The 22,644-nt window shown below is 38.5% G+C and overlaps 2 protein-coding genes and 1 long non-coding RNA gene across 7 annotated transcripts in view; all 3 read left to right on the forward strand.

Moving 5' to 3' along the window:
• Window positions 1–5,679, forward strand: part of LOC148910289 (uncharacterized) — a 15,637-nt gene extending 9,958 nt beyond the window's left edge. For 2 of the 5 annotated variants that reach the window (XR_016120056.1, XR_016120053.1), the window contains exons 2-4: window positions 1,898–3,472; window positions 4,618–4,662; window positions 5,064–5,455. This is a non-coding gene — a long non-coding RNA (uncharacterized LOC148910289). Of the gene's footprint in view, window positions 1–1,897; window positions 4,663–5,063; window positions 5,456–5,523 lie in introns of those variants that run through there. The other 3 variants (XR_016120052.1, XR_016120054.1, XR_016120055.1) reach the window with 3 other exon arrangements.
• Window positions 829–1,493, forward strand: LOC148910290 (uncharacterized). The gene is made up of 2 exons (XM_089032025.1): window positions 829–1,192; window positions 1,367–1,493. The coding sequence occupies exons 1-2, from the start codon at window positions 939–941 to the stop codon at window positions 1,491–1,493; spliced, it is 381 nt and encodes a 126-aa protein (XP_088888151.1). The 5' UTR covers window positions 829–938.
• Window positions 5,680–11,046: 5,367 nt separating the features above from the next.
• Window positions 11,047–11,969, forward strand: LOC148910291 (uncharacterized). Its single transcript, XM_089032026.1, has one exon. It carries the CDS (start codon window positions 11,047–11,049, stop codon window positions 11,851–11,853), a length of 807 nt encoding a protein of 268 aa, XP_088888152.1. The 3' UTR covers window positions 11,854–11,969.
• Window positions 11,970–22,644: the final 10,675 nt, after the last annotated feature.

Consider the following 22,644-nt stretch of genomic DNA (forward strand, 5'->3'; position numbering starts at 1 on the left):
GTAGACGCAATTCACCCTAACATGAAGTGTAATGCAATCCATTAATCGAATATCATGCATTGACTTTTGGTAGACGTGGACACCCAAACCAGAGTGCTTAAGTGATTACTCTAATGGCCGTTCAGTTGAGAACTGAGTGATGAACTTTCATGGCACGACAAGGAGATAACTCGTTATCAACTTTTTTTATCATAATTCGTATGCACAAAATATGGCACAGTATTTTAATGTTAGTAAAAGGAAAACAAAAGAAAACGAAAATACTAGAATTGAACGAAGAGTAATGATAAACTCTTTATTATTTGTTTTATAAATAGATATTACCTGTAGCTATTAACTAACTACTCTTTCGTCAACGTTGATATTGACTTGGTAGAAAATAGAAAATTTAAAAGAAACAAGATTTATAGTCATAATCAAAAGTCCTTTGCGTAGATAATCATTTGGTGTAGAACAATTATGAACTGCAAAGGTAGGTGGACAAAGGGCGACATCCTAACATCTTATATAAACGAAAGAACAAAAGCAAAACATCCAGCGGGAATTACTCCCCTTTCTTTTACTCTTATCCCTTTTGTAGTATTTAAAAAACGAGCAGCAGTGTTTTATCAAGTATAAAAACCCGACGCGTAGCCGAGGGTTTTTCATACTTGATAAAACACGTGCTGCGAGTGTTTTAAATGGCTTAAGAAACTCATCAATTTTCAATGACCATTTTGTCCAATATCGATGAAACTATGAAACCGAAAAATGTAATTAGTTAATTGATAGAAAACAATAGAAATTTTTTAGATTGTTTCCATTTGGGAATATTGTATAAATAGATAAAGAAAATTAGAAATTCAAATGTATAGAACTTGCTTCAGTTACTTTATTCGCATGTAGCGCCGTACGGGTGAAGTGTTGTGTCGTTTTTCATAGTCTTTGGTATTTAAAAAATGGCAGCGAATCGGAGTTTTAGAGTGCCAATAACAGAAGAAGAAGAAAAGAAAGCACTAGATAATTCGACTCCAAAGTCAACTCGCTATGCCACAAAATGGGCTTTCAAGATATTTTCTGAATGGCAAAGTCAAAGAAGTAACAAGGACCCAGTCAACGAGAGGGGCTCTTTTACGTTTGATTTGGAGAAAGTTCAGTCCTTGGATACTAACATTTGCAATATGAGTGGTTGGCGAAATTTGTACAAGAAGTGAGCAAGGCCAATGGCCAACGATACCCACCTAGCTGCTTGTACTTGATTGTAACTGGCCTTCAACGGCATTTAAAGGAAAGTGGCAACCCTGTTTCGTTACTTGGACAAAACGAAGGATATACTGTATAAAACCACTGTTTTACTGTATTAAGTGTGTTTTTGTTTTTTGTTTAGGCTACACATGTTCAGAAGAATACTGGATGCAGAAATGAAACAAGCAACTCAGGAAGGAGTGGCAAATAAAAGCAAAAAGGAGGAGAGAAACGATATAAGCGATAGAAGAGCTGCATTTGTGGAATAAAGGCCTCTTGGGTTGCCATACAGCTAAGTCTTTGTTTCGAACAATTTATTTCTATAATGGCAAACTGTTCGGCCTAAGGGCAAAAGAGAATAGATCACTTAGATATTCAAATTTTCGAGTAGAACGCAATTGTGTAATATATGATGAAAGTGTTTCGAAGACGTACCATGGGGTGTTAAAAGATTTAAAATATAAGCCTAGGGTAGTGAAACATGTTTGCTGTGAAGGGAAAGAAGTAAACCATTTTCCTTGCCTTGTAAATTGCTATGCTAAGTGCTTAGAAAACATCAAACACCTAAGTGATGAAATAGAGGCATTTTATTTTAAGCCCAATCCAAATTTAGAAGAATTTAGTTTTTGCCGAGCGCCTGTCGGAGTTAATACCCTGAACAAAGTCTTGCCAGAATTATGTGCAGAAGCTGGGTTAAGTCGCAAAACATTGCACTGTCTTAGGATAACATGCGCAACTAGATTGTTCCAGAGTCATACGGAGGAGAAGTTAATCCGTGAACGAACTGATCATCGCTCAAATGCGTTACTAGGCTACGAAAAAGCAAACAAAGAGCAGGAATTAAAAGCAAGCGCAGCAGTAGGACCACCTAAGTTAAGTACAACTGATAACTGAGTGTTCAAATAATGATATGTTACAGGATCTTTTTGACCTTGACTTGGTAGATTTTGACATACCAGATGATATTCTGATGAATGTGCCAGAAACTAGCTCTGATACTTCGGCTTTGTGTGCAACAGGTTTAGTGTTTAATAACTGCACATTCAACTTTGGAAAGTAGTTAAGGAATTTAGTACAAATTCTTACGATGTGATGACGGAGTTAAGTTGGGCCTAACTTTAAAAATTAATTTGATAATTTAGTACGACATACGTTGTAATTGATACTAATGTTTTGTTGCAAATGAAAAATGTTTAAAAGCACTATTAGCAAAATTTAAGAAATTTTGAATGTGAAGATCCCGATAAACTTTTATATATAGACACCTGTGACTTTATCATAAAGACACACGTACCTTTATATAAAGGTTTAGAGTAATCAGAGATTCATTGTTAACGTGTTGTATACCCCATTATTCCCCTGGGCCGCATTCAAATGTAGTTTATGTGGTATAAAATGCTGTCCTCGTGATCAGAGAAGAGCATCGGATTGGACAAAATGGTAATGAACTATTAATGAGTTTTCTAATTTATTTTAATATTTTTTAAATGTTTAGCCTATTACGGCCGAAAATCAAACAGTGCTATTTTTAGTTTTTGGCTATTTTCTCCTCATCCTCAGGTACGATTTTTCTGAAATTTTCAGAATCTCATCATCTAGTACTATTGCAGCCTGTGTATAAATTTGGATGGAAAGTCTTGGGCAGAAAAAATGTTATGACGCCTCTTGAAAATTCGATCCAAAATTTGAAGCATATGAAACATCGCGCTTTAGAATCATTACCATTGAATGGATTGCCTTGAAGTTTTCACATATCTATTTCCAAGCTAAGTATTGCGGATGAGCCTTACGGAAAATCAGCATCAAATCTTAAAAACTCATTGAATAAATGTTTTTTTTTACTAATTGTCGTTGCAAACCTCAAAAACGAGAGTTTTGCAAAAAATCAAGTTTTCGCCGTTTTCTTCAAAACGGCTCCAAGTTTTTCCTTTAAAATTCCTACATCAATAGTCCAGAGCTTTATCTAGATGGTAGTGAAATTTCTACAGCTCGTCCTATCCACATTTTGGAGAAAATATTTTTTAAAGCAATCCCTGGTCATGAAATGCCAGTGTCAGTACCTCCTTCAACAGATACTCCAAACACTTTGGCAGCACCACCGCCCACTAAGCAAGGCAAGACAGCAACACCGTGGAAGCCGCAGAGGTTCGGTGATGAAGGCAACAGACTCAAGACTACAGATTCAACCCCTGTACTGACGAAACCACGTTCTGGACGTGAAATCAAGCCACATACGGACCCAGACTTTGTACATGCCTTTGTTAAACACTGCACATTAGTGACCTAACTTAGGTCTCTGAAATAACTGAGACATGTTTCAGTTCAGTATATTAGTATGTTGGTTTTGAAAACCAGTTCAAGAGGGGACTTGTTACCAGTCCCCACGGTCTAAGGCGTACACATTTTAGTCGGCGGCCGCAATGTTGGTTAACTGAAAGAGGGTATCATGCTTAATGAAGCTTTTACACAAATTTTTCAAATAAAGAGACAAAGAAAATACAACAATTGACACAAAATGGTAATCCTGTGCCATGACGCTTGTCGGACGATACGGCATTATGCGGCGCCCAGTGCATAAATAAAGCTTTTTTATAGTAATGACGTCGATTGATATTAACAGCTAACCACAAGAGAATACGACGAAAGATGAATTAAAACGGCACATAGATCACCTTTACCCACGATAAAAGAAAGACAAACACCAAACTCTATATATATACCAGTTGCTGTCATCATTTGGTGGGATGAGACATGTGACATCAGAATTCACACGATAATAATATAATATAATAATATATTGTTTTAATGAACTTAAAACACTCATTAATAATTCATAAGCTTATGGTCCAATTGGAGCCACCATACACGTCATATGCATGAACCTTTATAACCGATAAAGTCCTCTTCATTAGTATTCAAGTGATTTTATATAAAGACACATGTGTCTTTATATAAAGACAATTGTGATCTTTATATAAAGACCACTCGAATACTATGAGGATGACTTCATCAGGGATGAAGTATACATCCAAGTTTAGATGAAGACATAGAGCTTCATCAAGGTCATAGTCAACCCTAATGATCTTTGACTAACGTGCCTGTCTTTGCCTTGGCACGCAATATCCAACGTGTGGGAGCTTCTATTGAATCTGGTTGCGCATGCCCGTGACGTCAACCAAAATCTTATAAATTGTTCATGAGTGTTTTAAGCAGTTCAAAAAACTCGTACATCGTGTTTTATCAGGTATAAAAGCACTCGGCTACGCCTCGTGCTTTTATACCTGATAAAACACTCCTACTCGTTTTTTAAACACTACAATCATACTGGGTTGTTATAACAATACATATCATAGGAAAAATGTGTGACATATTTTTTTCTATTTACTCTTTTAGATCTTGTTTTAAACCTTGCTCTATGATGGCCAGCCAAGAAGAAAGGTGAGTGAAATTATTACTAGTTACAGAGATTATTAAGTATTTGCAAATTATTGTACACGTATATTCTGGTTTTGGTGTTAATGACAAGGCATCTGTGAGGAAGAGTTAGTTCAACTTGTCATCCTTTTTTCATAGTAAGACTGCATCATTTCATTTAGAACCTAATTTTTGATTGCTTTAATTTTGATTGATTTTTGAGGTTTAGCTTAATTATTTGGAAGACCAATCAATTGTATAATCCTATGTATTTTTTAAACCAATCATAAAACTTATACCCTGGCCGACAGCCAGCTCCACGGAGGGTCAGAAAAAAAACTTCTGCTCGCAGGGTATAAAACTTATTGCAAATGGCGTGGAAAGCAGAGTGTTAATATATATTTGTCCAATTTGGTGTTTTGCAGAGATAACTACTTCAGCTTGACTCTTCTGCTATTCCATGTTGGGAGCCAAAAGTTAAGAGAGTATTTCAAGACACAGTGGCCAATAGTTTACCAGCGTTTTAAACCTGGTACAGTACCACCCCCTTGGAATGACACACCACATGATGCAGCAGAAATGAAAAAAATACAACCAACCCAACTGAATTTGCTATTCAAAGATGGATGCAAATGAGATTTAAATGACACAACAAGCATTGTGCTGACTTTTGTTTCAGTCTAACAATTCATGATAAATATAAATATAAATGTCTTCAAAGTCTCGGTAACACCCAAAGGCTTTTCCCAAAATATTTTCCTCGACCACGTTGGACAAAGTTTCAATTTATAAAAAACATCTCCATTGATCACCTTAAGCAATTCCATTCTTTCCTTAAATAATTTTATACATCCCGCTGTGTTTGACCTTATTCTCAAATTCCAGGTATGCATGACACTATTCTGTATGCGCACAAGCTCCTTGATTGCGCCATGAACAATAACAATCAGAACGCTATGATGGAGGCGTACTTCGAGCTATGAAGAGCACATCTTCCCTTGAAACACTATCAAGATGCCACTGACTTTGGACAGAAATACATTGAAATAGCAAGGATAATAGAAGACAGACGCGTTGAAGTCTGGGCTTACCTATTAATTGGGCAGATATATAACGCTCTTTCCGACTACGGCAATGCAATTATCTATTGCAAGAAGTGTTGTCTTCTGAGCAAGAATTAATTACTGCGGCATCGCACATAGGCACATATGGTCGTCTTGTGTCTGTACGTCTTCAACGACAGACGAAGCAAACACAAATTTTCATAAACGAAAAGCCAGATAGCATCAATTGGACGCACAGCAACCAACTAACAACAAGAGAGGTTTACGCATCGAAGTATAATCTTCCTGTGCATTCATCAGTTCCAGTTCCAGTGAAGACGGCTCTTGTCAACGATGACCACGTTGAAGCTGACTTCTTTGAACGCAACTAAGGATTTATACGATATGTAAATCAGTAGATAAATCTAATTTGTGATCAATTACAATATTCGTTACTGGAGGATTTACTTAGTCATTTCATGTCAGAGTTTCGGCTCCCCATTTTAGTCTGGTTTGTTAATTACCACAATGAAATTTTAACTTGCTTTAAGTCTGCCATGGGCTAATTAAAATTAAAGACGTCTAACATCTCGTAACTGATAGTATATGTTATAAATAAATTTTGCAATAATCGTAGCCTTTTTATGAAGTTTTCTTCTAGCTTATATTGTTATATCATATGAAATAAGTGTGGTTTTTCTTTTGCAGACATAAATGACTGTAGTCGAGCATTAAAATCATCCGTCGAAAACAGAAAAGAATCATTGCCCAAAAATATTTCTTCCCATGACGTTACCAGTGCAAAGACAGACGACATCTTCACCAATCTGACAGTATATTATGCCAATGAAAAGCAAGAGAAAAAAAAACAGGGATGCACCGAAAAAATGACGGGTTTTAAAGTTGAGAAATACGAAGATATTTGCATTGCCATGAAAGAAGGAAATCGAAATTTTCTTCTTAGCGGTAAACCCGGTATAGGTAAAACTATGCTTGGTGAGAAAGTCATACGAGATTGGTCTATGAATAGATTATTTCAAAAGGAAATCACTCCCAATATTAAGTTCGCGTACCTGTTAAAGTTCCGTCAGCTCAGTTTACAGGGCGACAAAGAAATGAATTTACAAGAATTACTGAATTGTTCGCCCTTTCTTGACGAAAATTCAAAGATAAACGATTCATTATTTGAATATTTGATTACAAATGAATTTTCGGAAACGTACCGTAAACTAATCGCTGGGGATTTTGAGAAAAAATATCCAAACGATTTAACAAAACAAATGCCAATTCTGCAGCAGTAGGTGGACAAAGGGCGAAATCTTAACATCTTATATAAACGAAAGAACAAAAGCAAAACATCCAGAGTGAATCACTCCCATTTTTCTTACTCTTATCCCTTTTTTTTTTCTTATCCCTTTTTTTTTCTCGTTTATCACATGATGCAATGTCAGTAATATAATTCTATTTATTTTCAATGGGAAAGGGCTGGAACAATAATGATAACATTCTTTATAAAAAAGCATTAATGATACTTTATAAAATAGCATTCAACTTGAACAGGGACTTCAGTAAAAGCTGACGAAGGCGTCATCCAATATCTGAACTTATTCTTCTTATGCAATCTGCTTGTACAAAAAGAAACAACGGTTCACTGGATACTAGACCAGTTCAGTCTAAACAATATTGAATGTCCATGATTCCTTTTCTCTCAGGATGTTGGTAAATTCCTCTGATAATTCCTCTGAGACTGGGCCTACATGGGTGAGCGACTGAGTTCTTCCCAGTCCTCCAATGAGGTGAATGTACTGCTTGTACAAAAAGAAACAACGGTTCACTAGCTACTAGACCAGTTCAGTCTAAACAATATTGAATGTCCATGATTCCTTTTCTCTCAGGATGTTGGTAAATTCCTCTGATAATTCCTCTGAGACTGGGCCCACACGGGTGAGTTCTTCCCAGTCGTCCAATGAGGTGAATGAAACAGAAATAGTTTTGACTACCATTACGTCAGGAGCCAGTAAGAAACTTGAAGAAGACGTTTAGCGACACAGCATCAAGAGACTTTATAAATTTCCTCAGAAAAGCCAATGACTGCTTCTCTGCATCAGTGGTAGGGTTGGCATATAAAGCTTTCATAACTTTCTTAGCAGTTGGTTTACTATCTAAGAAAAGTTTCCTTATGCTCTCCATGTTTTCAAAGCAGTTTTTCCCTTGAGGACTCCTAGCACTGTGTCCCAACAGGCGGTGACGTACCTAGGTCTCTGAATGATTTCCTGGTGGGTTAACTCTGTAAGAATATCTACTCACTTCAATTTTTCAATTTGGTGTTTTGCAGAGATAATTACTTCAGCTTGACTCTTCTGTTGTTCCGTGTTGGGAACCAAACGTTACGAGCGTATTTCAAGACACAGTGGCCAATAGTTTACCAGCGTGTTAAAACGGGTACAGTACCACCCCTTTGGCAAGACACACCAAATGATGCAGTAGAAATGAAAAAAATTACCACCAACCAAACCGAATTTAAAAATCAAAGATGAAAAAACCATGTTTAATTCAGGAAACACAATCGACTGGGACTTCTCACCTCTTACCTCTGTGCTGAAAGATTCGTCTATGGAATTTGTGCTACCTTCCAGTTCTGAAAGTATAGCGTTAGAGGATCTTAAAGCAATCCGTAAGAAACTATAATACCACATGCTAATGATGCAGCAATACCTAATAGAGTATTTAATACAGCGTGGACAGACGCCTGCAAGGCACTAGTACTGTTCAGTGCATCTGCTGCTGACTTCAAGTGTGTACAAGATGGTATGTAGTCATCAGTTTTGCAGTAGTAATCGACAGAATAGAGCAATTACAGTAAACAGTAGAAAAGCAGCATGAGAGACAATTAGAAGAAGTAAGAAACGTTGCAAGAAAAGGTAAGAATATTTTATCTACTTTACTATTGGCCACGAAGTTATACTACAGCAAAAAGACGAAGACAGCACCACCTAATGACGTCTGCTGCCGTTTATACGGAGAAGCACAAGAGAGCGTGGCGCACGTCTTAGCTAATTGTTCAGCGTTGGCGCAGAACAAATATTTGTCAAGGCACAACAACGCCCTCAAAGTATTATACTTTGAGCTTGTATTTCTGGAATTGATAGATTCAGTACCACCATGCATGGTACTCACCAAACAAACCCAAGCCTGAATACAAGTCGACGAGGTAGAAGCACTATGGGATATTCCAACGCACGGAGGAAACCAAGAGATGAAAGCAAACAGAATCGACGCCAAGATCATCAACCATAACACCAAAGAGGTAATCCTTCTTGAGATGAGCTGCCCGTGGATTTACAATAGGGAGAAGAAAGAGGAAGAGAAAACTACCAAATATGGTCCTTTAAGATGGGAATTAAAAGAGAGGTTTCCAGAATACAAAGTCATCCAGTATGACATAATTATAGATGCCCTTGGAGCATGGTCAACGAGCATGGAAGATAACCTACGGAAATTGTTTGGAAAGAAAACAAAGGAGATTTCGCGACGAATGCAGTTATCAGTAATATCAAGCACGCTTCATATTGCAACGACATTTAAGGTTATCGCATAAATATATTTATTGGGACTAATAGATAAACACCATAATGTATTAATATATTAGAGACATATTGAATGTATTTATTTACTGTTTTTTTTAGTTACAAATTATCGTTAACTTCTTGAGCAGAATTTTTTCATTTATTTATTTATATTTTATTTATTTATTGTAATTACTAATCAGAAACTCATTTTATACATGTACATATATATTTCAATTTGATGAAAATTGTAAATAGCCCATGAATCCTATAGGCTACGTTTTCGCGCCCTATAGTACATTTATAGATATGCATACGTCAGTTTCAATAATCTGCACATAATAATAATGATATTTTATATAGCTTCAATATCCTGTAGAGTTCAACAACGCTTTACATTACAAGTTTTAGCATAAAAAGTTAAATAACAAAATAACATTTAAATATTTTCAACAATTCATTCATTTCAGTTTCAATTTTCATTCAATATCAACATTAACATAATTATATATGCAAATAAAGATTATAAAAACTATGTACATAAAATTATATATCAAGGGTAAGCCTTCTTAAAAAGGAAATCTTGAGCTCAAAATATCTCTGCATGACCTCATATGTGCAGGAAGGGAATTCCATTAGTTCTGGCGCAGCATTTGAGAATGCTCTTTTATACCACAGGATTTAAGTTTGAAAGAACCTTTGGTTAAAAGATTGGATGATTGTCATCTCAGTTGACAACTGGAACACTGGTTTTACTAGTTCACTAAGATAAGAGGGAGCACAGCCATTCATAGCCTTGAAAGTTAGTAAAAGTAGTCAATCTTGTATCTTGTAGTCAATTCGTTGTTTAACAGGCAGCCAGTGTAAGTGATAGAGAATGGGTGATACATGGCCGTATTTGTGACCGCAGGATACTAAACGTGTTGCTACATTTTGAATCCCCCTGAAGTTGAGGTGGCTGACTACTTTGGTAAATAACAAACAGAAAATTGAAAATTGAAACTTTTTTAACCTACAATTTTCGAAAATGCAAAGAAAAATGGGGTGTCCCGAGCCTGTTTTTGAGATAACTTTTTTTGTTATTTTCCGGAATAACAGTTGATATCCCATTATTTTTCAAAGTTTAAAACAATTCTGTTTATTTGAACAATGTAAAAATTCGTTCTGTTAGTTTTGTGCTCAATTTTTACGATAACTTGCACAACGTAGAACCTGAACAAAAAAATCGTTTTTCGTTGTCGGGACGATGATCAGTCGATAGTACAGCAATCTCTGTTTAGTCAGTGTTGATAGGTGACGTGTATATCAGAAACAAAATGGATCCAAAATAGAGCCTTGTGGCATACCACAATGCACAGAGAACAGGATGAAACATCACCCTGAACAGCAACACGAAAGCTCCTATCAGCCAAGTAAGATTCAAACCATTTTAAGGCTATGCCACTCACACCAATCCTTGAAGACATCCTTTCTATCAAAATCTTATGATAAACCGTGTCAAACACTGCTTGAAAGATCAAGCAACACTATACAACACAACGTTGACCAATAATTGCTTTCAAAATATCATTCTGCACCCTTAACAGAGCAGTCTCTACACTGTGATACATCTTATACCCAGGTTGAAAATGCTCATGCAAGTTTTTTTTATCAGTCCTCCACAGGCAGTCATGGTGAACGGACGGCAGTTTTTGAGCTCTGCCTTCTTCACATTATTACTAGTGTTTACTGCCTATTTTCTTTTACCGAAATTTACTGGCAATTTCCTAAATACTTATTCTTTACATGTATGCGCTGGAATGGATAAAAAAATTTTTCCTGGGCGAAATTCAGGCTGGCCTCGTCGTTCTCACAAAATTGGTGTGCCGCCATCTTTAAAGTTGAAGGCTGCTTTACGACTGGTAAATGCCTTTCTTTTAAGCTCTTGCATAATTCTATTGGCTGGAGATGTCAGTATCAATCCTGGACCTGATAATTCCTTTTCATCCTGCTCTTTGAACACGTCATTTTCGTCAAGTTTCTGTTCTACATCGTTGGATTCGTCTTCTATCTTGAACGAGTCTATTCGGCATTCTTCTTCTGGAGATGACGATGATATCCATCCCCTTATCGACCTTGGCTTGGACGACAAAGGACTACGAATTGGCCACTGGAATGTAAATCGCTTATCGTTGCCAAAGCTGGATGAGATCAAATTATTACTTATTGGAAAGAATAATGTTCCACAGCTCGATTCGTCATTCCCCAATGAAACCTTCTTAAGAACAGATATTCCAGAGTCAATTTATTCTGTTCCTGGTTTCAACATATTTCGGCGGGATAGGCGTTCTGAGGCTGGTGGTGGAGTTTTAGCCTTCGTAGATGAAAATTTGAAAGTTAAACGCAGAACTGATCTCGAATCTGCTGATTTAGAGATTATTTGGCTGGAGGTCTTCCCTTTCAAGTCAAAGAGGTCTTTACTCCTTTCAAGCATTTATCGGCCACCATCTTATTGCAAAAATGATGATCAGAAATTGGAGGCTAATATTGAAAACGCTTATCTATCAAATAAAGAGACAATATTATTGGGAGACTTTAATATTGATTTTCAAAATGTTTCACGTTAAACAAACATCACCTTTCTAAGGTTCTGAGGAGCATGAATTTTAAACAGTTGGTTAAGGACATTACGCGTCCAATTAGCGGTACTTGTTTAGATCATATCTTTTCAAACCACCCCGAGCGTGTTATGGATGTTCGCACGATTGAGGTAGGATTATCAGACCACCTGCCTTTGGTAATGGTTCGTAAATATTCTTGCTCTGATCCTCAACGTTGTAAAGACACTAAGTTTATCAAATATCGCAACATGAAGAATTTTAATGCCGACAACTTCATAGAAACCTTGAAAGAAGTCCCATGGGATACAGTATATCTGTTTGATGATATCGACGATATATTAGAATCATGGGAATCTTTGTTTAACAGTGCGCTCGACTCTCATTGTCCATGGCGTGACAAACGCGTCAAGAATCTCAAACAGGTTCCTTGGATCACCAAACCAGTGTTACAACAACTGCACCTCAGAGACAATCGTCTTAAAGCCGCTAGAATTTCTGGAATGTCTGAAGATTGGGAAAAGTACAAAGTTGAGAGAAACAAAGCAGTGCATATGATGCGTTCCGCTAAGCGTTCGTATTTTAACAATGCATTTGATGAACAAAAGAATAATCCAAAGGCGATGTGGAATACAATCAAGTCCTTGACTGGATCTTCCAAGGGGAAGAAAGCCATCAACAGTATAAAAGACGGTGTTTGCTCTATTGATGATAATAAACAAAAGGCTAGTTTATTCAACAAGTATTTTGCCTCTGTAGCTGATTGTATAAGATCTACTATGCCCATCACCGCCTTCAATATAGACAGACTGATTAATTTTGTCAAGTCTAGAAAAGACCCAAGTACAACTTTTACTATCCCTTCTATTACAAAGCCTCAAGTCATCGCTAGTCTCCTACAAATCAGTCCTAATAAAGCAGTTGGCATAGATAAAATAAGTACTCGTCTATTGAGGATTGCGGCCCCTGCGATCGCCTCTTCACTGACGCAAATCATAAACTTCTCATTTGAATCTGGTGTGTTCCCCAAGCGTTGGAAATTGGCAAAAATAACACCTCTCTTCAAAGCTGATGATGAAGACGACGTTTCAAACTACCGCCCAATATCAGTGCTTCCAGTCTTATCCAAAGTAATTGAGAGGCATACCCATGACTCTGTGTATAAGTATCTTTCAGATAATGATCTTCTTTATCAGAGACAGTCAGGCTTCAGGAAGCGACACAGCACAGAAACAGCGTTAATCCAGATTATTGACGGCCTCTTATTCAACCTAGACAACAATCGTGTCAATGGCCTCGTTCTGGTAGACTATCGCAAAGCCTTAGACATGGTCGATCACGAGATCTTGTTTGAAAAGCTCAAGGCCTATGGAGTGGTTGATTCCTCACTGTCTTGGTTCCATTCATATCTACTTGACAGGCATCAACTTGTTACTATTGATGGCACAAATTCTGATTATGCTCACATCAAGCATGGGGTGCCTTAGGGGAGTATCATTGGACCTCTCTTGTTCATTGTCTTCATAAATGACTTACCACTCCATTTTAATTCATCACAAGTCGACCTCTATGCTGACGACACCACCCTCTCTTCGTCTGCAGACGTAAAGAATATCGTCAAGCTTCAAGATGCACTAAACAATTCTGTGACAGAGGTACATGACTGGGCTACATCCAATAAGCTTCCCATCAATGAGAAAAAGACAAAGACACTGATTGTTACTGGTAAACGTCTCTCCTCTAAAATGGACTGCTCGCCAATTGTTAACATTGATGGAAATTTAATTTCCAAAGTAGATAGTGCAAAACTGTTAGGACTTGAAATTGATAAAGAACTATCTTTTTTACCGCACATTGAAAATGTATGCAAAACGCTAGCGCAACGAATAGGAGTATTAAGGAAAATCAGGGGTTATTTGCCTCTAAAGCAGCGGCTTTTATATTACAATAGCATGATAAGGCCCGTCATAAATTACGTAGCTGTCGTTTGGACCAACTGTGATCAGGAATTATTAGGTAGGGTTTTAAGAATGCAGAAACGTGTAGCAAGAATAATTCTTAATGCTGACCAGCAATCTTCCTCAGTAGTTCTATTCAATACCCTAGGTTGGTTACCCTTTTATGACGAAGCAAAGATAAATAAATTAATCTTAGCATTTAAGAGGTTAGAGCACAGGTAGCCCAAGCTTGGTTTCTGTGGTGTCCTGTTATGAGGAAATGTATGGGGAATCATCAAAAATTTCAATAAAATCATCAAAACGTAAAATAAAGCCTGGAAATTTTACCCTATCATTGAGAAATAGCACTTCTTTCGCTCTGCGTGGTTATTTTTTGGATTTAGCCCGTTTTAAGGATTTTTTCCCCCACCAATAAGAAATAAGAGAAGGTTGGAAACTCGGGATCCAAAAGCGAGCCATCACGAGTCTTTGAAACCTCGTACGTCTTCGAATTTTCTTTCCAGCGCCAAATTTTAGTCATGACCCTTCTCTCCCATCCCTATAGAACCGAGAAAGTCGCATTAGAGATTAGTCTTCGCGTCTTTAAGCTATGAAATTTGCCTGTATTCACATACTACCTCGCTTGTTCTGACCCGTACTTGGAGCTCACTGTACACCAGTTCAACGGATTTCTTTCGGCAACCGACCCGAGGCCACGCCGGAAGTCTTCGTATCGTAAATGCGGATTCGATTTGGATATCGTATTTCTTCGAAATTATAAGTTAAATACTTTTGTATCTTAGGCCGTTAAAAAATACACTCACCATAATTTCGAAGAAATACGATATCCAAATCGAATCCGCATTTACGATACGAAGACTTCCGGCGTGGCCTCGGGTCGGTTGCCGAAAGAAATCCGTTGAACTGGTGTACAGTGAGCTCCAAGTACGGGTCAGAACAAGCGAGGTAGTATGTGAATACAGGCAAATTTCATGGCTTAAAGACGCGAAGACTAATCTCTAATGCGACTTTCTCGGTTCTATAGGGATGTGAGAGAAGGGTCATGGCTAAAATTTGGCGCTGGAAAGAAAATTCGAAGACGTACAAGGTTTCAAAGACTCGTGATGGCTCGCTTTTGGATCCCGAGTTTCCAACCTTCTCTTATTTCTTATTGGTGGGGGAAAAAATCCTTAAAACGGGCTAAATTCAAAAAATAACCACGCAGAGCGAAAGAAGTGCTATTTCTCAATGATCGGGTAAAATTTCAAGGCTTTATTTCACGTTTAGATGATTTTATTGAAATTTTTGATGATTCCCCATAAATTTCCTTATAACAGGACACCACAGAAACCAAGCTTGGGCTACCTGTGGTTAGAGGGCAATGTACCCTCTTATTTGGGTGGTCTTTTAAAGCGCAATTGTGATTTGCATTCTCGCACAACAAGATATTGCCAATATAATTTAGTATGTCCTTCTTTTAAGCGTAAGACGGAGGGAGGGAGATCTTTTAGTGTAACTACTTGTCAGCTATGGAACGGCTTGGCTCTAGCCTTACGTCAAAACGATTCTTTGACTGCATTTAAAAGCTCTTTAAGAAATTATTTCTTAGATAATCAAAAAACTTTAAATCGTGTAATCTAGTGCATTCTATTTTGTTTTATCTTTTTATTTTTTATAATTTATTAACTATTAGTTATAATTTATTTTTTAGTGTAGGGGTTTTTATCTTGTAATTATAATTTATAGTTTTTATATACATATATTCATAGTTTATATATTAGAGGGCCACAGGTTTGTTAGCATATTGCTATTTAGTGTACCCTCAGTAAATAAAGAGTTCATTATTATTATTATTATAAGGTGGTCAATGAGCTGTACAGCAACAACTTTCTCAATATCCTTCGAAATGAACTTTAAGTTCGATACAGGTCTGAAGCTAGAAAATTCCTCAGTGGACATGCTCTGCTTCTTAAGAACCGGTTTTACAGTAGCTTCCTTGAAGTTAGATGGAAACGTTCCAGAAATTATGGACAAATTTACGATCTTAGTGATAGTGAGAAGAAGAGGCTCCAAACAGCTTTTCAGAATCCTACTAGGAACAGCCTCAAAAGATTAAAACTTTATTTTCATTTTTAAAGGCTTTTTAAATAACAAACCAACACAACCTACCTCTGCCTTCCCTCGCAATGTGTTCGAATAAGTAGTAAAAGTTTGGCAACATTCCATTTATAATTAGTTGATTCGATTCATTAGATTTTAACCATGTTTCAATAACAATGCAATATTTTCATCGATAACAAAATCATTTATCATTAAAGACTTGTTGCAAATTGATCTAGCATTTAACAGGCATAATTTAGAAGGTTTACTGACCTGATGTTGTAAAGGAGTACGGTTAGGAGTCAAGAGATTCAATTAATTTACACAAGTTTGCTGTAATGTATCGTGGTGGGTTCCTTGTGTCACGGGTACAATAAAGGAGCTTGTGGCAACATGGCGTCTAGCACGTGTAGCTATAACATTGTGTCAGAACAATCGAGTAAAATCTAGCCCTAAATCAAGCCATCGTCCGTCGAATTCGTGAAAAACATGCATGGAAAAAGTACAGACAGCAAACACCCTGCATATGGACTGGTCCAGTAAAGACCTTCCATCAGCTTGGAAGTCGTTTCGAAGACATGTCGAGTTCATATTCGGTGGACTAGAGTCAAAGTCCGAAGTGAAAAATGCAACTTGATGATCTGGACTGGAGAAAAAGGTCGCGACATACATCGAACGTGGAATTTGTCTGCAGAAGATAGCTAGAAGTTGACAGTTTACTACGAAAAGTTCGAGTTGTATTGCAGACCAAAGTCAAACAAGAAGTTCTCAAAGGACACTTTGCAAGTGTCACAGGCGTGAATTCACGGGGTTGTGGCAACGTGTGTAGATGTGGAAATGTGTTTTAAATATTCCAAATTAGTTAGTATTTAAGTAAGTGGGTGTAAAGTTTGAGGTAGTGGTGTGAAAAAGTTACTGGTCAAGACGTTTGTGTGATAAAGTTCCAAGAGTTTCAAGTTAACTGAGGAGCTACGAAACTGAAGGTGAAATAACTACACTAAAATAACGAACGAAGACAGTGATTACAGTGTGGGCCAGGTTGTAAGGAACGCTCAAAGCTCGGTGAATTACGACAAGATGAGTGGCTAAGCAGTGGCTGGGTTATATGCAGCAAAAAAACAAGTCAGCATAAGCCGAAAAATCTGTGGGGAAATTACCACGAAAAATTGTTGCCGTTATGATTCAACAAGAAACCAGAGGAACGACAAATAGACGCATTACCAGTGCTGGTAAAGTGAGAAAATACTGAGAGACTGCCGGTTTAAAAGTGCACTAGAGAAGAGAGAGTGAGTTATTTTGTTTAATTAAGTTGAGTATATCTTAGACGAAATATAATAATTAAAGTTATGTTAAGTGTATTGTAACAGATCTAAATTCTTTAGTACGGTTAAGAACCCCTTAAGGAGAAGTAATTAGCATTTAGAAGAATATTGTATTTAATCTATATTTATCTAAGTTAATAATTTAGAGGCGAGATAAATAGTAAAGTCACGAATAAGTCTCTTTTATCTGTAAACGCGACCGCAAGGTACGGTATCCCTGATGAAGCCATTAGTGATGATGGGCCTCAATTTGCATCTAAAGAATTTGCAAATTTTACCAAGTACTACGAGTTTAATCACACAACAAGTCCATATTACCCACAATCCAATGGGCAAGTAGAGCGTGTGGTACAAACAGTGGAGAACTTAATGTCCAAGTCAACAGACGTCAACGAAGCATTGCTCAGCTACGAAAGCACACAGTAAAACAGTCACCAGCACAGTTACTGATGGGAAGGAGAATCAAATCAACATTACTAACTACTGCCGAGCTACTAAAGCCTCATGCACAAGACAACATCAAAGAAAAGCTAGTATTTTGATAGATGTGGTATATCAGCCGAGGAGACTGGTAACTAGTGTAGAATTTTCTCGGGAATAAAGTGAGTCTGGTTGTGGGCCTTGAGTGAAGCAAAGCCGTCTCTGTTCATTGTGTACTTTTGCGTTATTTTACGATAGACATGCTAACAAGGAGTTACCAGTACTTCAGAAAGGTACGTGATACGGTTAAGTTGAAGCACGATAAAGAATGGATACCTGCTACAGTTAGTTACAAGCATCAGAGTCCAAGGTCCTCCTCTACGGAGACTGTACTTGATAAATCATTGAAATCTTTCCAGTTAAATGTTAAGAGTCAATTAAAATAATTAAATCATTTATTCATTTCTTTCATCTAAATTGCTAGTGTAAACATATGATTTAAATAATAAGATGTATTACACAGCCATAGCTATTTTTCAACTTAATTTAGCTATTTCCTCTATCTTGTATTAGCTGAATTTTAGCATCCTGTACAGTGAAATCACTAAAGCCTGGTTCACACGAGCAACGCAAACGCAAACGCAAACGCAAGCAATGTTCACACGTACAACGCAAATGCAAGTAAATTAAGATACGCATGCGCAGTAGTGATTGTTTATAGTTCACACGTATTTTCCTTGCGTTTGCGTTGCTCGTGTGAACCACGTCTTGCGTTTGTGCTTGCGTTTGCGTTTTCTCCGGTTCACACGTTAAAAACGCAAACGCAAACGCAAACGCAAACGCAAGCACAAGAAAATGGAAAATTTTCCATTCCTTGCGTTTGCGTTTGTGTTACTGTAGTTCACACGTAGTTTTCTTGCGTTTGCGTTTGCGTTACTGTAGTTCACACGTAGTTTTCTTGCGTTTGCGTTTGCGTTTGCGTTTGTGTTACTGTAGTTCACACGTAGTTTTCTTGCGTTTGCGTTTGCGTTACTGTAGTGCACACGTAGTTTTCTTGCGTTTGCGCTTGCGTTTGCGTTGCTCGTGTGAACCAGGCTTAATAGGATGAATAAATATGTATTTATGTATGTGTGTGTTTGTGTGTGTATGTGTATGTACGTACGTACGTACGTACGTAGTACAAACACCTGAGGGCCGAAAGTACCGCCGAAACAGACGCCAACTGATCAGATACAGAACAGAGAGTCCTGCCCCAAAGAATGCTTATTAACCACCAGGTACTAACTGTAATCAGTCACTACTAGTTGCACAGCCTCCGAGGACAGTTTTGAACATTCGTGAATATTTGACTCTTTATAATGCACTGTTACATTTGTTATGCATTTTTGTTATGCAACTTGTGAGAAGGGGAGATGTGATTATCGTGGTGGGTTCCCTGTGTCACGTGGATCCCGTGTACTATAAAGGAACTAGTGTCAGCATGGCGTCAAGTGTAGCCACGCTATAACATTTGCCTCCGGGTTAAATATGCAGTCGTTGATGTGGAACACGAGAAGCGATTATGTATATTTAAGAGTGACTGTCTGTAACGATAAAGCAAAATTTAAAATGCGCGGCAAAACTTGAAATATCGATTTCGCTTATTCTTTCAAGTTAGATAGGGTATTGTATCCTGAGAATAGGTGGTTTGATCAAATGATATTTTATCTCGGAGAAAAATGAAAATTTTCAAAGTCCGCCGTAAAAACAAATGACATTTGTAACTATGAATTTTGAAGCAGCTTTGGTATTCTCGCGTGGAAAACTGAGCGGCTCCAAGACGAAAACAACTCCGAATCCTTGTTAAACAATCTATTGTTTATTGTTTGAGTGATTTTGAGATAGATTCGCCAATTCTAACTCTGCGAAATAATTTTATTCCCTGCCTAGTTCCTAAAACGAGAGTAGTATAGGGAATGGGGGTTCCAGCGCAATCTCAACACGGGCAAGATCCGTATCAAAAATCCACCTACGGACGACCCCCACTCCAAGTGTGGTTGAGGGCAACAGCGCACTTAAATATGTTAGTCTATATATGGAGTGCGAAGAATGTAAGAGAACTTTTAAGAAAGAAGCGGATTTGAAAAAGCATTTGAAAATGAAGACGAAGTGTATGAGCAGTTATGATTGTGGATGTGGTAAGAAGTTTGAGACTAAGGTTAAATTGTTTTGGCATTGTCAGGACTGTGAGTACGACTACGACGACCTAAAAAGTGCTTGGTATTAGGTATAAAATATTTCCTATTATATAGATGGAATCCCAAAGCAACTTCAGCACGGTGACAATACCCGGTAACGGTGAGATTGACGTTAGACAGTTTTGGCGTCAGTCAGAAAGGAAGGTTAAAAGGACTCTCCGAAAAGGTATAGAAGAATTAGGAGCCCTGAAAGCGAGCATAATGGTAGAAGTAAGTTTGTCAAAAGACGAGGTAATGACGACAGCAATGTTGCGATCAAAGTCGTTAGTGATATTAGAATCCACGAATCTGGATAGGTCACTCAGTGAAGCCTTAGAAGCAATAATGGAGTCGCTGTCTAACTACACGAAAGAAGGATCGGGTTGGACAGTAGAGGAGGTTGAAGGAATAGAGATAAGTATAGCCAGGTACGTACCCATACGAGGGGGGAGTTACGTACCGCTACCAACGTGGGTAGAAAGGAAGAAGGCTATTGTAAACGTGAAGAATGAAGACAATCGATGCTTTATGTGGGCAATCAGGTCTGCACTGTATCCAGCAGAGAAGGATCCCTGTAGGACAAGTAAGTATCCCACAGATGATTTAGAGTGGGATGGTGTGGAATTTCCCATGCAGTTGGTAGACATCCCCATATTTGAGGAAATAAACGATCTAGCAATTAACGTTTACGGAGTCAGAGAGCAGACGATAGTACCGTTAGTTCTGTCAAAAAGTAAAGGAGAGCGCGTACATTTATTCTACCACGGCGGACACTACTCATGGGTTAAACACATTAGCAGACTATTCTACAGACATACTAAGCACAAAGGCAAAAAGTACTTCTGCGACTGCTGCTTGCTGTCATTTACATCCTTAAATACCCTAAAGAAACACGATGAGATCTGCCGCGGAGTCGAAGAAGTGGCGCAACGGATCCAGATGCCCACCAACAAAGAGCTTTCATACGCAGACCATCAAAAGCAGATGCAAGTGCCTTACGTGATATATGCAGACTTCGAAGCGTTGATAACTAAGGAAGAGCAGAAACGTGGCGCCACGAATAAGGTAGGATTACACGAGATCTGCTCCTTTGGTTACATAGTAGTCAAATCAGACGGTAAAGCAAACCCTCCTGTGATTTACCGAGGTAAGAACGCAGCTAATGAGTTTCTAGAAGCATTGCGAGAAGAGGAGGGGGAGATTAGAGAACAATTAAGACGTCCAAAGAAGATGGAATTTACCAAAGAGAACCAGGAGGCTTTTAACAAGGCAAAAAAATGCCACATTTGCCAACATACGCTTCTTCAGTTTGGAAGACGAGCCAAGAAAGCGTGGGATGAAGATGGAAAGTATCTAGGAGAAGCTCATTTTAAATGCGGGAAGTATGCTAAGAAAGGTGAGAAGCCGGGAAAGCCCTCCACGCACTGCATTCACTGCCACAAAGCATTTGTTGAGGATTTCTATGTGGATAAGGTTAGGGATCACTGCCACATCACGGGTAAATACAGAGGAGCGGCTCATTGGAAATGCAATATAAACTTCAAAGTAAATCCAGACATGGAGATTCCGGTGTTCTTTCACAACCTCCGCGGTTACGACTCCCATTTGCTACTACAAGGAACAGACGGCTCCGACGTCAAATGCATACCCAACAACAAAGAGCGCTACATGTCCGTAACTGTGGGTAAGCTAAAGTTCTTAGATTCGCAGCAGTTTATGGCGGACTCCTTAGCAAACCTCGTAAAGTATAACACCAACTTTCCCATTTCCAGTCAATATGGCGCGGAAAGGAAAGGAGTCTACCCATACGAATACATGGATTCCTGGGATCGATTCAAAGAGTCCCTACCACCCAAAGATCGCTTCTACAGCACCCTAAACGAGTCCGGCATAAAGGATGAGGAGTACCAGCATGCGTTAGACGTGTGGGAAAAGTACTCCTGTGAGAACATGGGGGACTACCACGACATCTACCTAAGGTCTGACGTAGTGCTGCTTGCAGATGTTTTCCAAAGCTTCAGAAAGATGGCTATGGAATATTACGGATTGGATCCCGCTAATTTCTACACGGCTCCTGGGCTCAGCTGGAGTGCTTTGTTAAAGAAGACAAATGCGCAGTTGGATCTCCTAACGGAATACGACATGTATCGGTTTATGGAAGACGGTATTCGTGGCGGCGTATGCGGGCCCAGCCGACGTTACGCCCGCGCAAACAACCCCTTAGTAGAGCACGACCCAGAGAAACCAACCACATACATTTACTACCTGGATGCGAATAACCTTTATGGTTGGGCAATGTCACAGTACCTACCTGTGAGAGACTTCGAATGGGATCCAGTGAAGCCGATAGACTTCTACATGCAGGTAGGAAAGGAGGAAGACAAGGGTTACGTTTTAGAAGTGGATCTGGAGTACCCAGAGCGCCTGCACGACGAACACAATGAGTTCCCCTTAGCACCAGAAGCGATAGAGATACCATTTAAGCAGCTAAGTCCGCTGCAAAAGCAAATGTGCCCTGGTTACAAACCGTACAGGAAACTAACTATGAACCTGATGGATAAGAAGAAGTATGTGGTACATTACCGCAACCTGCAGTTCTACGTGCGACACGGAATGCGCGTAGAGAAGATCCACAGAGTCCTAAAATTCACGCAGGAACCCTGGATGCGCCCCTACATTGACTTTAACACGCAAAAGCGTACCGCAGCGAAAAATGACTTCGAGAAAAACCTCTTCAAACTGATGAACAACAGCGTGTTCGGAAAGACAATGGAGAACATCCGCAAGCGCGTAAGCGTAAAAATA

This window comes from Actinia tenebrosa, unplaced genomic scaffold (genome assembly GCF_029948245.1).
Source record: "Actinia tenebrosa isolate PJP-AT-01 unplaced genomic scaffold, QUT_ActTen_1.0 PGA_scaffold17__23_contigs__length_9995812, whole genome shotgun sequence".
Classification (NCBI taxonomy): Eukaryota; Metazoa; Cnidaria; class Anthozoa; order Actiniaria; family Actiniidae; genus Actinia; species Actinia tenebrosa.